The 19,035-nt window shown below is 32.5% G+C and overlaps 1 protein-coding gene and 1 long non-coding RNA gene across 2 annotated transcripts; one reads left to right on the forward strand and one right to left on the reverse strand.

Annotated features, from left to right (window-relative positions):
* Positions 1–2,530: 2,530 nt before the first annotated feature.
* On the forward strand, positions 2,531–18,100 carry LOC134279231 (ribosomal protein S6 kinase alpha-5-like). The gene is made up of 16 exons (XM_062761584.1): positions 2,531–2,712; positions 4,171–4,239; positions 4,845–5,063; positions 5,381–5,496; positions 5,703–5,813; positions 5,900–5,983; positions 6,549–6,652; positions 6,864–7,008; positions 7,286–7,447; positions 7,832–7,954; positions 8,071–8,147; positions 8,526–8,670; positions 8,908–9,078; positions 16,289–16,492; positions 16,737–16,887; positions 17,203–18,100. The coding sequence occupies exons 1-16, from the start codon at positions 2,643–2,645 to the stop codon at positions 17,991–17,993; spliced, it is 2,742 nt and encodes a 913-aa protein (XP_062617568.1). The 5' UTR covers positions 2,531–2,642; the 3' UTR covers positions 17,994–18,100.
* LOC134279232 (uncharacterized) lies at positions 9,466–14,929 on the reverse strand. The gene is made up of 4 exons (XR_009994598.1): positions 14,708–14,929; positions 14,551–14,596; positions 13,266–13,443; positions 9,466–9,528 (listed from the first exon to the last, which is right to left on the reverse strand). It is a non-coding gene; the product is annotated as an uncharacterized LOC134279232 (long non-coding RNA).
* Positions 18,101–19,035: the final 935 nt, after the last annotated feature.

Consider the following 19,035-nt stretch of genomic DNA (forward strand, 5'->3'; position numbering starts at 1 on the left):
CTGCTGTTAAAGAGCAAAAAACTGTTACCGCCAAACACTTGACTGATGCAACGCGTACTTAGAAAACCAAATCCGAGTAAATGCTTTTATTCCGGAGAAGTAATACCCCTCTTTTTATAAAAAGTAGTTTTCAATACGACTGAGAGTATATTAACTATTTATTATTTGTCTTTTCAATTCCATTTAATCAACACTCTCATTACTTGTTGATCTCTATGAAAATTCAAACTTCAGATGTATAAACATCTCCAAAGACAAAATCAAACTGACAATATTAAGTAGAATATTTCAATTTATCATTCATTATCTTCTCTCTCGAAAAAACAAAAAAAAAAAAAATATATATATGTTGAATTTAAGGGCAAGGGTTAAGGTTAGGGCATTATCAGATACCCACGGGTGATCTCATTTTTACTCATCTCAAAGAAATATAAATATAGTTTCACGATTTGTGAAACTATGATTAACAACTCTTAACTATAGTTTACGATTGTTAATCTAAGTTTATCTGTATGAATAAAGCGTTAACAAAAGATTTTGTTGATAAACATAGATTCACTTTTGTAAACTATAGTTTACAGTCGATAAACCTAGTTTATCAAATGTGAAACTAGGTTTATCTCATTTTTGTGAATTTGGCGTGCCATAGATGTAAAATATAGATTAACGTCGTTAACTATAGTTTACAGTCCGTAAACTATAGTTTACAACCGATAAACCTAGTTTATCGACTGTGAAACTATGTTTAGCTCATTTTTGTGAATTTGGCGTGCCATACATGTGAGCTTAATAATTAACAGTTCACTAAAACCTATAAATTCCTGACGACTATAAATTCTTCCAAATTTAATTAAATTAATTAAAATGTTTCACCGTTGATCGATTTAGGGTATTTTAGATACATAATTTTATTAAGAAATACGGAAGTGTTCTAAAGATCTTTTTAATTAAACTCTGCTTTGGCAAAATTGCATTTTTTGAAGTGGAAAAATAAAACCGGTTTTCGCTGCTTCATTCTTATAGAATATCTGATCCTAGAGACCTATATATACTAATTATACTAATTATATACATGTACTAGTTAAAATATAGGTCCCTGTTGATGCTTAGCACGTGTAGAGGGATAATATGGAATTTGTTCAATGTCAAGGCTTAAAATGATTTAAAATCACAAAGCCTTTTTGTTTTTAAAAGTATTAAATAAACGTTCAGATCCAATCAAGACATTTTGTTCACATTGAATACCTATGGTATCGGTAGTGTCCGTTACTCTGTGTTAAATTTCTTTGTGAAGATTTTTTTTTTCGAAAGTGCTACTCGGTCGATAATTTTGATTCAATACCCGTAACTTGCTTCGCTAGAATTTAATACTCTTCTATTTTTTGCGTTTGAACAAAAACAAAAAATATTTCTGTAAAAAATTTTTAATTTTGATGTAACAATAATGGAGAAAAATAACTTTAATACTTACCAGAATTAAGATGTAATTATATTAATAAATGACTGATGCATAGACATTAGAACTCTGAAGCAAATTGAAAGGGGAGGATATCCAGTTTTAAATGTCTATCTTTTAAAAAAAATATGGATGTGGGCTATAAGCCCCATCCATTCCGACGCCTATATGCGATGTAAGTGAATTATCAAAATACACATAGGCCTATTTTTGGAAAAATTGAATTAATTGTATTTTTAGTCCCCCCCCCCCCCTTTTAATGTCTGAAATAAAATTAAGACTTAATAAATTATTTTTATAAGTGGATGTGGGCCCCCTACCCGACTTGCCCCCCCCCCCCCCTCGACTGCCCTTTTTTTCAAAATTTCTGGAACTGCCATTCCTAAACAATTAGTTATAAGTACTTAAGTACATGTATGTGAATTTATTTTACAATTTTTATATGAACTTGAAAAATATTAATACTATAATAAAGAAAATTCAGAGTAGACATGTTTGAAAGCAAAACAAACACACAATATATTGTCAATCCGTGCAGTTATGGTGAGCAGACTTTGACGATTGAACGCACCCGGTGAATCGTAAACATCAACAATAACGGAGCTCGTGCCCTGTTTACAAAACCTGTGTACATAACACAAACTCTTGTGATCGATTTGCTAAATGCTGTACACAACACTTAGCTCGGAATGACGAAACTTGTGAAGGAGTTTTGCTTTCTAACATCTCTACTCTATCTGGATTAGATTTTTAATATATCTCATTAATTCACAACAAGATTGCCACTTTTCCTAAGGATTAAGAATAAAGTTAAAATTTGATGTGTCAATCAAACCCGCCAAAAAATTAGAAGTTTTATAAGTTTTAAATGAAATAAGATTACCGGGTATTAATTAATTTGTGAAATGCTATTAAAATATATAATTCGTTATATTATAGAGAAAATATTAACTTCAAATTTGTGTCCAAGTACCTTTAGATATACAGGAAAGATATTTCAAAACAAACCTGTCTTGAATTGATGTTTATATCTGCCACGTGCTTTTCTATTTTTAGCAAAATCAATAAACTTCCGTTTAGAGTGGAGGATTGTGGGTAAATTTTGCGAAAACGAGCTGAGTTAATCATGGACCAACGTAAACACCTGTAAGCTGTGGACAGGACGGAATTGTCACCACATCAGAAGATGGAGACCGTTAACCCTCAGCCAGACGCCCAAAATGGGGGAGGCACAGTTACGCATGAATTGGTTAACGGTAAGTGATTTTTGGAGCGCAAATGTCCCAGTTTCTGAGTTGTTTACCACAGCTTGGACAGGAAAAACAAAAACAACGTAACGCTACGTAATCTGCAAAAAGTTTGCACGCTTGACAAAATTATGGATGCTGAACTAATATGATTGAGATCTCCCCCAATTAAAACGAGCAAAGAGAATAATCTTGAAGCTAATTAATTCGATGTTGGTAATCTATATTGGTTAAAAATTATCACATCGCAGAAATCTGACAGATCATTGCACTCTCGACTCTGGAATAAGAGATTTAATGTGATTGAGGTTATTCACATCAGAGGGCATTCGGATAAATAAATATTTTGTTAAATGGACATTGTAAAAATTGATAAAAATTAAAATTAGACTTGAGATTCATGTGACTGACTCAGTTGGGTAAATAATTTTTTTTAATTTAAAAAATGCATGCTAGACTGACATCATTTAAAATTTCCAGATGCTAACAATGCCATGGGATTTCATATTTACTAACAATTTTAGTATACATGTAAACAAAATTTAAATTTAGAAAACTATTAAAGTGAAAGTACAGATTGTTAGAAATTCTATTTTTAAAAATCTATGCAATATAAATACTGTATTGATACTATGCAAGTGATACTGATTACATTCTTGTAATTTTTTATGATCAATAATGATTAATTATATGGGTAAGTTCTTTTTTATTTTCCTGTAATTTGTTTGCTTATGAACTGCATGTTTAATAATATTGTATACATCATTTTTATCTTATAAAAAAGTATAGGTTACATCATAGAAGCCGAGTAGTATTTGATTATACCGTTTTCATGGGGCGTGAAAACGATATAACCAATAGTACGAGGCATATATGATGTAAGCAACTTGTCGCATGTCTGATGACGTAAATTTCATTGAGAGTGTCAAAATTAAAAAAAAATATTCAGAGTCATAAACTTAAAATTCATTTCAAGCCAGCTCTCCAACATGTCGGACGTTCTTAGTGAATTTGTCTTTGACTTTTTAACTGAGTTTGAAGATTTTGACAATTTATTTTTGAGGTTAGCACTTGACAAATGTGAAATCACAGAAGCAAATATCAAGGAGTTTAACGATAGAGATTTTTCCGTAACTTTCAAAATTTCAAAATGGATTAATCTTTTGAACGACTGGGAACTTTCAACCGAGTTAAATACATGTGTTTTAATTTAGTTACAGGCTAAGAAATAGCTTAACATCTTCATTTTTCTGTAGTTATGAACTTGTGAAATCAAATTATTTTTTTTTCTCATGACCTGATTTCTGCCTCCTACAGTGATATATGAAGAGGTGTGGAAAGTATTATCACATATGTGATATGGGATATATCACCACACAAAGATCAAAGAAAATCACCGCAGATATGCGACAATGAAGGATTATCTTTTGAAACATGCTCTTTAAGTTCTATTACATCTTATTGTAGTTAACATGGAAGGACAAGACAAAGTTGGAATGAAAGATTTTGAGCTTTTAAAAGTGTTAGGAACTGGTGGTAAGAACACACAGTTTAAATTTAGAAAACTATAAAAGTGAAATCCACACTTTGCAAAAGTTGTATTTTTAAAAATATATGCAAAAGGTGATACTGTGCAAGAAACTGTGTATTTCTTCTCTTTTGCTAATCAATATTAATCAGTTAATTATCCACTGTGTTTAATTTTTTTCTGTTCAGTGTGTGATTAGAACTTCTTGGGGCAATCAGTACACAAAAGGCAGAGCTTTTTTAAAGTCAAATGACGAAGTAACAAACCTGCAAACTACAAAGGCTACTGTGTGAATTGTATGAGTTTATCCCCTAAGATGGCGGCCAAGGGACATAACTTTTGCAAAGTGTTTATTATTGACATCAGTGCTATGTTCATTTTTTGATAAAACAAGTTCATGATAATTAAGCAAGCTATTTGTGTAATTTTTTGCCCATCAGTGAATAAAAGTGATCAATACATGTAATATGATAAAATTTATTATCTACTGTATGTATACACAATAATTAATGTTTGGCATTTACAAATCAGTAATTTTAATCTCAAGTAATTTGAACGGAAGTGCACTTGTTCTTATAGCTATTAGTACTGAAGTTGATATTAATTTATTCAGCATATGGTAAAGTTTTCTTGGTGAGAAAGACCACAGGCAAAGATCAAGGAAAACTGTATGCCATGAAAGTCCTAAAGAAGGCCTCGATTGTACAGAAAACTAAGACAACAGAACACACTAAAACTGAGAGACAGGTGCTAGAGGCCATCAGACAGGCTCCATTTCTAGTCAGCCTTCACTACGCCTTCCAGACAGAGGCCAAGCTGCATCTTATACTGGGTAAATTACAATTCTTGTTTTTGTGGATAAGTTCATGTGTATGATAAGTTCATGTGTATAACAAATTCATGTGAATAGTAAGTAGACTTTGTCAAAAAGCAGTAGTTGTACACACAGTTTTGTATTTTTAAACCTGAATTCAATTTTGAATGAAAACTAATTATTATTACTTGAAGAACATAAAAGTTAATGATATATCAAGTCTTGCAAACTGTATAAACATATCCGCATTAATTTGTTAGGCATGGAAGTCTACATATTAAAAGACGATTAAAATGGTGTCATTAAGTATGCTAATGAATGAAATTTCCTTTTAGATTACGTAAATGGAGGAGAGTTGTTCACACATTTGAATCAACATGAGCAGTTTACTGAGGATCAAGTCCGAGTGTATATTGGAGAAATTGTTCTGGCGTTAGAAAACCTCCACAAAGTGAGAAAAACACAGAACCTTATATCACAAAATGTTGAGATTCAAGTGAAATTAAAGTCATTTGGACTTAAAAACACTTTTTACATACTTCTTGGAAAATTTAATAATCATTTGTATAAGTTCACTGTGAAAAAATTATCTTCTGACAGTGACATCCAGGATTGTATTTGTTTAAATGTGTCTAACATTTGATGTTTGTTTTAAAGTTGGGCATTATCTATCGAGATATAAAACTTGAGAATATACTCTTGGACTCAGAGGGGCATGTAGTGCTGACAGATTTTGGCCTCAGTAAAGAATTTCTGCCATCAGATAAGGTAAATAAAGACTTTTATATATACAGTTGAATATTAAATTATTACCCTATTCAAGATAATATACTATATCTACACATGTATTTCAGAACCACAGAGCCTATTCATTTTGTGGTACCATAGAATACATGGCACCTGAAGTGGTAGAGGGTGGAAGTTCAGGACATGACTTTGTAAGTAAAAATATGATTTTATGTTTCATAGTTTTGTCTAACCTGAATAAATGTATACAAATGCATAAAAGGATTTCAATGTCCTAGAGTGGTCTTACTTGTAAGTGTAAAAAGAGCTGTCTATAATATCAAAGACAGAGCTGCAAACTCCTGATTTGGGTAAGGATGACAAATTAGGTGTCTAAAATACACAAGATTTCTCTATTCTTTCAATTTTCATTTTTCTCACTTAAAAGTACCTGGAATTTTTATAGCTGTTTACCTTCAGATTTCACTATTAAAGTAAAAAAATTCATAGTTCATACAGTGTTTGCTTATATTGCTATTGTCCACTTCTATGGCAATCATTTTAAGTAAATAAACTGGGAAAAAAATCCATTGGCAAAACATATGTTGACAAAAAATTTCCAGTAACTTAAACATCCATTTGATCCATCCCTTATGAGATTTATATACTGGTCTCCAATTTGTTAAATTTTTAACAAGAATTGACTTTGAATACTTACATCACACATGTGTAATATTGTATTTGAGAATGAGGCTGATGGTTTCTTTCCTGTTACAGGCAGTGGACTGGTGGTCCCTAGGAGTCCTTACTTATGAATTGTTAACTGGTGCTTCCCCATTTACAGTTGATGGAGAAAGAAACACACAGTCAGAAATATCTAAGTATGTCCAATTTCTTTTGTCTTAAAGATAATGATTCAAACCCAAAACTCGTTGATACTGGAATCTGTATTGTGTATGCCTATCAATTCTCAGACTTGTTTGCAGAGGAATCATGTTCCTAGTACTAATTCATTAGAATATTTTGTGTTTTATTTTAAAATTTATTGAAAGCATGATTTATACATGTACATGTGTATTTTTGACATTACAGACGAATTCTTAGGGCTCAGCCTCCCATGCCTAGAGAGTTTTCTCCAGAAGTGAAAGACTTCATTCATAAGTTACTCACCAAAAACCCAGAAAAACGACTCGGTGCAAAAAGTGCTAATGAAGTTAAAAATCACAAATTTTTCAAGGTAAATGTGCAGTTAAATTAGTTTAATTCTAATTTTAAGTACATTGTATCCCAAAATCTTGCTTAAGGGAAGAATTATGTAGATTTGATAATTTAAAATACTCTGCATGAATCGAAAAATGCAGGAAAGATGCAAACTTTTTTGAACTAGAATCAAATTTCAGGGTCTGTACATATGTACCAGAACCAGATGTAAAGGGGTGGGGCTTATTCCCACACTTATTGTGCAAAACATATAGCATTGATGTTGCCTGTACATGTAAATTATGAATTGACAGGATCTCAATTGGAAGCAGTTAGCTGAGAGGAAAGTGCCTCCACCATTTGTGCCAAAAATCGCCCATGAGCTAGATGTTGGTAATTTTGCTACTGAATTCACAAACATGGCTCCCCAAGACTCACCAGCAGCGATTCCTATGAATGTGGAAAAAATGTTTAAGGTATATTCTTGAATTTCTTGATATGGAATTTTTTAATAAGTTTGATAAAATTTTTAAATATAAAGCAGACAACTATTAGTACTTTAATGTATGCATGCAGAGGATATTCAGTGTTTTGTAGTTGGATCTGGAATTTATTTTTTAAGTCGGACAGTAATTAAGAATTATATTTTCACTAGTACGAAGCTCCCTTTATTGTGTGTTATTCCGTATGTGATAATGTATCATTCCATGGATCCTTTACAGGGTTATACTTAGGTTTCCTGTACTAGGCCTCTTTTACAGGGTTATACTTAGGTTTCCTATACTAGGCCTCTTGTTATATGACAAATTTCATAGATTTCTTTAAAACCGTGCAATATCCATTTCTTTTCTCATTTTCAGGGTTATTCCTATGTTGCTCCGTCTGTCATATTCAGTGAGAACACCATCAGTAATAATTTATTATGTCCTGACAGTTCAAATCAACCAAAGGATATTCAAATCAGATATGCTAGTCATTTTAAGGTAAGAGGGCTTGATGACTATTGCAAGCATAAAATGCACTTGAGAAAAAGCTTTTCTTGGATATGAAACAAACTAGTCTTGTTGTGTAATTTATTAGAGTAAACTGTATTTTACAGAATTCTCTGTTTTTTCAACAATATGAGATTGATTTATCTGAGAAACCAATTGGAGATGGGAGTTTTTCTATATGTCGGTAAGATACCTAAAGTTTTTCATCAATAAATCCTCATTATTTATTACAGGAATTAACATTTAATAACAATCAGATCCACTTGCCCCTTTGGCCAAGTAAACTCATATTTTGACTTGTCATAATCTAAAACTTGGTTGCCCCAAATTTTGAATGAAGAAACAAAACTTAACTTTTATTGAAATGTGAATAAGTTCAGTCAATTTGATTAGCTGAGATACCAGTGAAAAACGGGATGCACTGGTGTTTCTTGACACATTATCTTAAACAACTGTCCTTGTCAAGCTACTGCAGTAAATCTTGGTTTCCTTTCAAATATATTACTAGCTCTTTTAAATTAGTTCTGAAGCATTTTGTGCATACTTATATTTCTGTCTACAGGAAATGTCTCCATAAGGCTACTCAGAAGCAGTATGCAGTGAAGATAATTTCCCGGCGATTAGACTGCTCACAAGAAGTGAACCTTTTAGGGAAATGTCAGGGTCATCCAAACATAGTCAATTTGCATGATTACTTTGTAGATGAGGTATGTAACATAAATGTCCACATTTCAAGAGTAATTGAAGTTCTAGCAATTTCTTTCCATATTTTACACACTTTGTTAAATGCTAGAGAAGAAAGAATTAAAAGAGCTTTCTAAAAACGGTTTTTGAAAGTTTAATTTTTGATTAGGAATTGATCAGGTTGTTTTCTGAATCTGTATGAAATCGTTCTTTCGTTAAAATAATTTATGCTGTATGTACAAATGTATTTTAAACTTCAGTTTCATAGTTATATTGTACTGGAATTACTAAGAGGAGGGGAGCTGTTAGACAGAATTAGGAAAAAGAAGAGCTTCACTGAACCTGAGGCCAGTAAAATTATGCTCAAATTAGTGAATGCTGTGGACTTCATGCATTCTAAAGGAATTGTCCATCGAGATCTCAAACCAGAGGTTAGTTGGAGGTGTTAATCAAGGACATGTAAACCTCATAGTGTTAAACAATTGCAGTTTAAGCTCACCTGAGCTTGAAGTTCCAGTGAGCCTTTCTGATCAGCATCTGACTGTCTGTCAATCAGTCTAACTGTCAGGTGGTAAACTTTCAACATTTTTTAACTTCTTACCTAGAAGCAATAGGCTAATTTCAACCAAATGTTGAATTGTCAAATTTTGATAAGAAAAGAACGCTTGCTCGGGTGAACTAAAAAAATACAACTAAGATATATTCTAAGGCATGATTATTTCGGTGGTTACCAACTGTATTTCATTGGTAATCAGAATTTTTGGAAAATGCTTATACAATATTCATTCCCTTTACATATTTAGGATAAGTAAGATCAATAATGCTTCAGTAACAATTTATTGTCACATATGTGAGTTACATGTAACTCATTTGGTTTCAATCTGAAAAAAGAAGGAAAATTGAACATGTATCATAGCATATCTTTTTTTTCAAATCAATAAATGTATCATTTTATTGTCTTTTCTGGTAAGGGCTATTCCAGAAAAAAATGTATGGGAGGGTTGGAAGGCACTTCAGATATTTTTGTATGGGTAATGGGGACTGGAGCAATTAAATTTGCATGGGTGGTTGTCCTCATCCGTTATATTTTTAGATGGGTGGTTGCACTTTTTTATTTAAAAAAAAAACTGTCATCCTAAACACTTGTAAAGTGTGTTTAACATTTAACCCATTATTACAATTAATTCATTAAAAATGAATTAAAAAATATATATTTCAGAAACAATAGCCTGTAGTTGTTAGGTGGGATTTAGACTTCGTATTTTTTTCACATTTTCACTAAATAGATAATGCCCTACATAACTTAAGTGGCCTCCCCAACCCCCCAACCCCCCCAAAAAAACCCAGAATTTTTTGTTGTGAAGAAGGTATAAACACCTATATACTAAGATTACTTAGTATATAGGTTCCTGGTATAAACAATGTAAGGATAGGCTATGATTCACAGTATATATTTTAATTATTATAGGAATATCATTTCTACTAGTGCATGTTAACATGTATTAGTTTTACTCAAACTTTACAGATTACAAAGTCAAGCATCAGAACAGATAAATACAACAAGCATCAGAACAGATAAATACAAATCATTATTTATAGGGCTTTCAGTGGTATGTATAACAGACCTGAAGGGGTACATTTTTTAACCTAAAGGCTATAGCAGGAACCCTGTGATCTGTTTAAAAAAAGAACCTTGGACTTGAACTAAAAAATTTTAGTTGATTGTAAAGTCTTAAAAAACTTTCAAAATTTATTTGCATAAAAATATCTTTCTAAATTCTTTTCAAAAAGATTAAATCATTTTCAAAGTAATGAAAAAAAGAAAGTTTTGTGCATAATATTTAGATTTTCATCATATTTATTAAGTTTTCTCTTTTTAAACGAGGCCCTGGTTTGGATAGATCCAAAAAGCGAACACTCAATTCAAGTCACATGAAGTGCAAATGCTAGAAAAAAGTACCACTACATAAAATTTTATTTTTAGCTCTACTGGTCAGAGACCAAAAGAGTTTATTTTACATACTTTGTGTAAACAATTTTTCAAAATGCTACTCCTCCTACAGTTTTGGTCTAATTTCAATATAACTTGGCACACAAGTAGACTACACTAAGATACATAATTCTGTGTATCGGTTTTTGAGATGAACGGTGTTGCCGTGGTTACTAAAAATAGAAATTTCTGTGAAATTCTTTCAAAATGCTACTCCTCCTACAGTTTTAGTCTGATTTCAGTATAACTTGGCACACAAGTAGACTACACTAAGATACATAATTCTGTGTATCGGTTTTTGATTTCGATGAACGATGTTGCCGTGGTTACTAAAAATAGAAATTTCTGTGAAATTCTTTCAAAATGCTACTCCTCCTACAGTTTTGGTCTGATTTTATAACTTGGCACACAAGTAGAATACACTAAGATACATAATTCTGTTTATCGGTTTTTGATTTCGATGAAGGGTGTTGCCGTGGTTACTAAAAATAGAAATTTCTGTGAAATTCTTTCAAAATGCTACTCCTCCTACAGTTTTGGTCTGATTTCAGTATAACTTGGCACACAAGTAGAATACACTAAGATACATATATCTGTTTATCGGTTTTTGATTTCGATGAATGGTGTTGCCGTGGTTACTAAAAATAGAAATATCTGTAAAATTGTTTCAAAATGCTACTCCTCCTACAGTTTTGGTCTGATTTCAATATAACTTGGCACACAAGTAGAATACACTAAGATACATAATTCTGTGTATCAAATTTTAATTTTGATGAACTGTGTTGCCGTGGTTACTAAAAATTGAAATGTCTGTAAAATTGTTTCAAAATGCTACTCCTCCTACAGTTTTGGTCTGATTTCAATATAACTTGGCACACAAGTAGACTACACTAAGAACATAAAGAGACTTTATCAACGATCATTATTCTATATATTGCTGTTGTAAAGTTTCAAATCCCAGCTGCTGAAGTACTCTTCTCTTCCTTTGCTATAAGTTCAAACCAGTAGAGCTTCAGTCTCGACAGAGACTTCTGGTTATATAGATAATTTGGAACACAATTCTTAAAAAAATTATTTTAAATTTAGATGGGTGGTTGTATTAAAATCATTTTTATTTAGATGGGTGGTGGGGGAGAAAGCAATTAAAAATGTATGGGTGGTGGGGTAAAAATAAAAGTGCCTTCCAACCCCTCCATACAATTTTAGCTCTACTGGTCAGAGACCAGAAGAGCTTATGCAATAGTAATGCGTCCGTCGTTCGTCCGTCCGTCTGTCTGTCTGTCCGTCTGTAAACAATTTTTCAAAATGCTACTCCTCCTACAGTTTTGGTCTGATTTCAATATAACTTGGCACACAACTAGACTACACTAAGATACACAATTCTGTTTATCGGTTTTTGATTTTGATGAACGGTGTTGCCGTGGTTACTACAAATAGAAATTTCTGTGAAATTCTTTCAAAATGCTACTCCTCCTACAGTTTTAGTCTGATTTCAATATAACTTGGCACACAAGTAGACTACACTAAGATACACAATTCTGTGTATCGGTTTATGATTTCGATGAACGGTGTTGCCGTGGTTACTAAAAATAGAAATTTCTGTGAAATTCTTTCAAAATGCTACTCCTCCTACAGTTTTAGTCTGATTTCAATATAACTTGGCACACAAGTAGACTACACTAAGATACACAATTCTGTGTATCGGTTTTTGATTTTGATGAACGGTGTTGCCGTGGTTACTAAAAATAGAAAATTCTGTGAAATTCTTTCAAAATGCTACTCATTCTACAGTTTTAGTCTGATTTCAATATAACTTGGCACACAAGTAGACTACAATAAGATACATAATTCTGTGTATCAGTTTTTGATTTCGATAAATGGTGTTGCCATGGTTACTAAAAATAGAAATTTCTGTGAAATTCTTTCAAAATGCTACTCCTTCTACAGTTTTAGTCTGATTTCAATATAACTTGGCACACAAGTAGACTATTCTACACAATTCTATATATCGGTTTTTGATTTCGATGAACGGTGTTGCCGTGGTTACTAAAAATAGAAATTTCTGTGAAATTCTTTCAAAATGCTACTCCTTCTACAGTTTTAGTCTGGTTTCAATATAACTTGGCACACAAGAAGACTACAATAAGATACATAATTCTATATATCGGTTTATGATTTCGATGAATGGTGTTGCCGTGGTTTACTAAAAATAGAAATTTCTGTGAAATTCTTTCAAAATGCTACTCCAAATACAATTTTAGTCTGATTATAATATAAATGTGGCATGCAAGTAGACTGCACTAAGAACATAAAGAGACTTAATCAAGGATCATTATTCTATTTATTGCTGTTGAAAAGTTTCAATTTCCAACTGCTTAAGTACTTTTCTCTTCCTTTGCTATAAGTACAAACCAGTAGAGCTTCAGTCTCGACAGAGACTTCTGGTTTTCTGGAATAGCCCTAATATTAATGCATAATTATCATAATGGAAGAAATTTGAATTATCATTGATTATGTTTTACTGATTTTTATTGAAAATGGATATCACAGGCATTCCATAACATCTTAAGTTGATTTTTTGATTAATTAATGGAAACCAGACAAAAATCTACATTATCGGTGCTTTACCTGTACAGCTACTCTTTGCAACCAAGACATTCACAAATAGACCAAACTGAAAAGTTGATACATTGTCCACCGCCGCAGCTGAGCTGGCGCTGACAATAATCACTGCACACTGTATCATTGTAATATCCTGGTTCTGGACTGAAACACCCATGATCTGACAGGGCAACTTGGACAGAGGCTTACAGCAAAAGAATTCACAATTTAGAGTCCATTGATATTGAGTTTTTTCTAAAAACTTATATAATACTCCAGATCATTTGAAATTTAATTTTTTATTGACTTAAAGACTTCTGGCAGATATATGTCTTTAAGTCAATAAACAAATCAAATTTTAGGTTAATTCAAGCATTTTATGAAAATTCAGTAAGCAAAACATTAGATTATTATGGACAAATCCATTTAACTACAGGTGACTCTCGATGGCTCTTCCGATCTCTAAGTTAAGTGAACCTCCGGTCCCGTTTTTTTCCTCTATATAACTAAGCAAATTTACTCCTGATCTCTCGAACTTCTATCTCTCGAAACTCTCTATCTCTCGAACCAAGACCTGGGTCCCGTTACACATATTTCATTGATTTTTACTCTCTATTACTCGAAGTTTTGATTGCGCGTGTATACACGCCAATCAAGCGTAAAATTGATGCAGCCTGGACTTACCTGGAAAACAGGGAACGCCTGGGGCTAGCATGGAGGTGTTAATTGGATGTTTACATAGATGACACTACACCTATGGGTCGTCCATGTGTTGATAAAATTTATTGGTTATTTTAGGTAAATTATAAACGAATTGACAACTAATTTGGACTTGAATCCGAGACGATAATTTTTAGAAAATAATTTATAGACGATCGTTTCAATGAGTTCCCATAGCCTAGAGTCTACATGATCCAAGAAAGGCAAATATTGCACAATAAATTCATTTCTCAAGGACTGAATACCTATTATTAAAAATCTGGTGTCAGTGGTGAACACTTGTGAAGGACCCGATCAAGCCGCGGAATCGCAAAACCGACAATTGTTTTTCGGGATTCATGTAGTCATGAAATAAGAAAATATATATTTGAAAAATTAGGAATTCGTTTTATTTATTCGAAATACGATCATTGTTGTTGAAATCAAGTGAATTACCTGTAAAATACGATTAAAAACGTGCAACAACTTTATTTACATATACTTATCTATAACAGTAAATATCGAATCGGAACCTGTTGAATGACCCCTCGATCTAACTTGCGGTCCCTTGAACCATACACTTTTTAAGTTAAGATTAAAAATAAGTACATACCACATACACACAGCATGATTAAAAGAAAACCTCTCATCTTTGGGATCTGTGATTGAAAATATTTTCAAAGATGAATTTGGTTTCTAAAAATCAAAATTCTTTGAAAGATTTCTCTAAAATATACATTTCAGACTAGCTAACATCTAATTATACATACCAGTCAATGTTCAAGCACCTATAGATAGTAGAAGAGCTTCTATTGATGCTTAGAGGACACAAGTTTGACTGTGATAAATGTATCTAATATATATTCTCATACAATGGCAGATGTTAGCTTATCACAAAATAATCTTGATTGAATGATAACTCTAACCATACATAGGTTTGCTGTAACTGAAAAATGTGGAAACACTGATAGAAAGAGAACCCTTCATGTCTCTCTTGCACACAGCATGAACAGGTGACATGTGGCATGGGTAATTTTTAAAAAAAAAAATGAAATTGCATAGTTACATAATATGTATATACAGTAGTTTGTAACCTTGTAAAATCTCCCTGCTGGTTCTTTAACCTGAGCTAATAGCACGTGATCTTTCCCGATCAAAACTTGTCCATTGTTTGTGGTCCTTGTCATCATAATTTTTTTTCACAATTTTTTTTCTTCTCCAGAACCATTGGCCAAGTTTAATTTAATTTGCCTCAAAGTGTCTTAGAGAAAAAGAGATTTAAATGTGTTCGAGTGAAGGATCACATCTTTGAAATTCTTTCAAGGGACATGGGTGTTGGAAGCAAATTGAAAGTGGGGGGTCTAATCGAAAGTGGGGGGGGGGGGGGGCTAAACCAACAAAAAAAGGTAAATCCCAATTTTCAATGCCTATATAATGTCTATTTTATCAAAAAAGTGGGGGAAGGCATGGGCCTCTTGTTTAATTTTCACCTTGATTTTTGCTGTAAAAAAGTACATATGCATATAACTTCAGCATAAACAAAACAAATTTAGTTGCATAAAATATTCTCTGACAAGGAACTTAATAGTGTTGTCATGATGATCGATTTATAATCAATGATCAGTCGGAAAATTTTAGACCGATTAGATTTTAACAATCGATTAATCGGTATTTTTCAGCACATATATTTTTTTTAGTTTTCTCACTTTTATTTAAAGAACAGGCTCTTGTTATCAAATTATATATCTTTCAAGAGTTGTCCTTTACTATTTTAAACTACATGTACTTAAAATCTGTTTAAAATAAACCATAAGATAATAATGTTTGTATTTCTAAACTGAAGAAACTAAACTACTTGTATAAATGAAATATATTAGTTTTCAGTATTTGGGGAAATTCACCTGTCATTTCATAAGGAACACAAGGATTTGCAATATTAAATGTCTTATAACAGTTTAAAAAATTAATTCCATACATGTATACATATTATACATTTTAGATGATCATGTAAAACCTGATCTGTCAAAGCTTACTTTTCCCAGGCCAAGTAATTTTTAATCATGCAAAAATCTGTATTACTGAAATTGTTACTCAAACTGCATAAATACTGTCTTTAGAATTTCAATTTTTACAATGCACCTTTACTTACATTATTTAAAAATAAAATTCTAAATTTTATAAAATCTAATGCCTATTTAATGCAAAGGGTTACAGATTCGATTATTGGCCGATGATCAGTTGGTTAGGGTCAACCGATGCTACCGATTAATCGATTCTAATTTTCAACCGATTTGACAACACTAGAACTTAACCATTAAAAGTAAGTTAATATTAAAGCAATAATTTTGTAGAACTTGCTGTTTGTTGATGACACAGAAGATGCCGAGATAAAGATTGTGGACTTTGGATTTGCTCGACTGAAGCCAGAGAAGCAGCAGCTACAGACACCATGTTTTTCCTGGCCCTATGGGGCCCCTGAGGTCCTAAAACAGATGACAGGAAGTAAAGATGGATATGATGAGGCCTGTGACCTTTGGAGTCTTGGGGTCAACCTTGTAAGTTTCTGAAAACTAGTCCATATTTTATTTTCCGTGTGTAAGAAGAATTCCAATACCTCTCCTCTTCCCGTTCAACTTCTAATAAAGCCCTTGGAAAAATTCTAAAATATTTTGCTGATAGGTTGATAAAAAAAGAAAAAAATTATTAATGGACAAGAAAATCCTCTCAAAGATAAAACCAGAAGATTGGCATTTGAAACATCCCCAATTCTTTGAATGATTGAAATTTGTTTATTTTTAGTACACTATGTTATCTGGAAAAGTTCCATTCCAAACACGAGACAAGAGTGATAGTGCTTCTTCAATCATGAAAAGAATAAAAGATGGACAGTTTGACTTCTCCTCATCAGAGTGGAATGATGTGTCACAGAAGGCAAAGGATCTCATTCAAGGTACTACATGTATATTGTATTTTATTCTTCTCATAATAATAATTTTTCCAGAGAAAAAGTTTAAGGATATCCACTCCCCAGCCAGGAAGGATAACTATTAAATTTGTTATCTAGTTTAAAAAGTCTCAAAATGAAGCTTGAAATTGAAATCTTTTCATGCAAGAATTTTCCTATTTTGCATCTCAATATGTTTAAAAGTTATTTGAGGTTTTAAAATGAGTCTTGTAAAAAGTTGACATTTACAATTTGACATTGATTAGCCCTGTGGACCATATAATGGCTAGAAATTAGATAATATATCTCTGATTTTTGCAGGATTATTAACGGTTGATGCCAGTAAAAGAATGACAATGGAGGAAGTCAAAAACAGTGAGTGGCTGACGGGAAATGACAGTCAGGTTTTCTCTGTGACTCCACTCAGGACCCCGGGGGTATTAAATCATAGTAACACCATAGTTCATTCACAACTCTCAGCGACCATGGATGCATTCAAAAAAGCCACCATGGAAGGGTTTCGACTGCAGGATGTGGAAGGTGCCCCCTTGTACAAGAGACGAAAGGAAAAACGAAACTCAGGCGAGGGAAGAAATAACTCGACAGATTCGTCAAATTCCAATTCCAGTACAGGGGCAGGGACTCAGAACAGTGTATCCTCACCGCTGTCTGTGCGTAACATGTCAAATAACTCAAGTACTTCTCACAGTTCTGCCTGTAGCATGGGATTCGTTCCAAAAATACCTCAGGATGCTAATTTGAATGACTCGGGTCAATTTGATGTCTTTGAGAGCAGCCAGAGTATTAGTCCTCCCAAGTTTTCAGGTAGTCAAGTCAGCTCGGTCACACTGAGGTCTTCTTCAGGAGATTCAGACTCTGAGGGCAAAACACACACTCCTCTTCCAAGGGGCACCAAGAGGGTTCACAGTGAATTACTGGAGAGTGTGGAATCTGACGATGGCGATAATGATGAGGATGAGATTGAAGAGGATGAGGATGAAGATGAAAATGGAGATGATATCATCGTGGTGTCAGATGATTCGGATACTGAAAGTCCTCACATGAATGTTAAGAGAGCAAGGACAGACACTATAGTGATTCCAGATGACTGATGAATGAATGAGTTAATCCTGTGAATCAGAATTAGAATCATTGTTTTGAGTGTATAACTGGGCTGTGATTTTATTTTATAGTAAATTGAGCAGTTTGAAAAAAATCAGGATTTTAAAAACAGAAGTAAAATGTGTTTTGTTGAGCACACTTTCAGCATAAATGTTTCTCACATGTGAGTCTTCACAGTATTGACACTCCCCTCATGATAATGTCGACAAGTACACCTGATGAAAGCAATTAATGTAGATTTACCAGTACTTGTTATTTCAAAATTTCATTGTTTAAATGCTTTTTTAAAAACATTTCATGGTACCACCATTATTATGTCTTTGACTTAAATTTCATGTGTTTGTTTAAGATTTTTTTTTTTTTTTAAAAGTATATACACATCTTTTGAAAGTTTTTAGATAAATTTCTTCACAATTTTTCAGCAGGTAGTTAAGTATACAGCAAAACTCGTTCAGTACGAACACGGATATTTCAAATTTACGGATATAGCGAAGTCATCTCGAATCCCCAGCTATATAAAATTAATGACTGTCTTATACGGTTATAACGAATTACGGATATAACGAAGTAATTTCATAGGTCCCAGCAACTTCGTTATAACCGAGTTTTGCTGTATTAATTAATTAGGGCAGTTTTATGAGCATGTTTATATTTTATAACTTTTTAAATATTTTACTGAAAAAAAATTTAAATAGAAAAAAAGGATTATACTTAAGATTTGTTAAAATAATGCATGTACATGTATATGTGTTAATGCTTTTGATAGATTTTTTTTTAAAGAAAATGGCACTTTTAAATTTCCTGAATTCTATTGATTGTTTCTGTGATTTAAAAAATAGAATGAGGTTTTAGCAGCTTTGAATTTTATGTAATTCTGGCTTTTTTTTAATGTGGATTTTGATGTTTTGATCGTTAAACTTGTAACACTATTCAACTGACAAGAAAGATTTGACCTTGTCATAATGATTGTAACATCATGTACATGATAGTCTTATATCTTTAATGACATACATTTGTATAGATTTACATGAT

This window comes from Saccostrea cucullata, unplaced genomic scaffold (genome assembly GCF_032062105.1).
Source record: "Saccostrea cucullata isolate Sc308-1 unplaced genomic scaffold, CSIRO_AGI_Scuc_v1 ctg604, whole genome shotgun sequence".
Lineage (NCBI taxonomy): Eukaryota > Metazoa > Mollusca > Bivalvia > Ostreida > Ostreidae > Saccostrea > Saccostrea cuccullata.

Bases quoted from the DNA above. Each gene is read 5' to 3' on its own strand.
- LOC134279231 (XM_062761584.1), top strand. From the start codon at position 2,643: ATGGAGACCGTTAACCCTCAGCCAGACGCCCAAAATGGGGGAGGCACA. The intron at 5,984-6,548 runs GTAAGTAAAAAT...TTCCTGTTACAG, and splicing joins GAAGTTCAGGACATGACTTT to GCAGTGGACTGGTGGTCCCT. The intron at 7,448-7,831 runs GTATATTCTTGA...TCTCATTTTCAG, and splicing joins ATGTGGAAAAAATGTTTAAG to GGTTATTCCTATGTTGCTCC.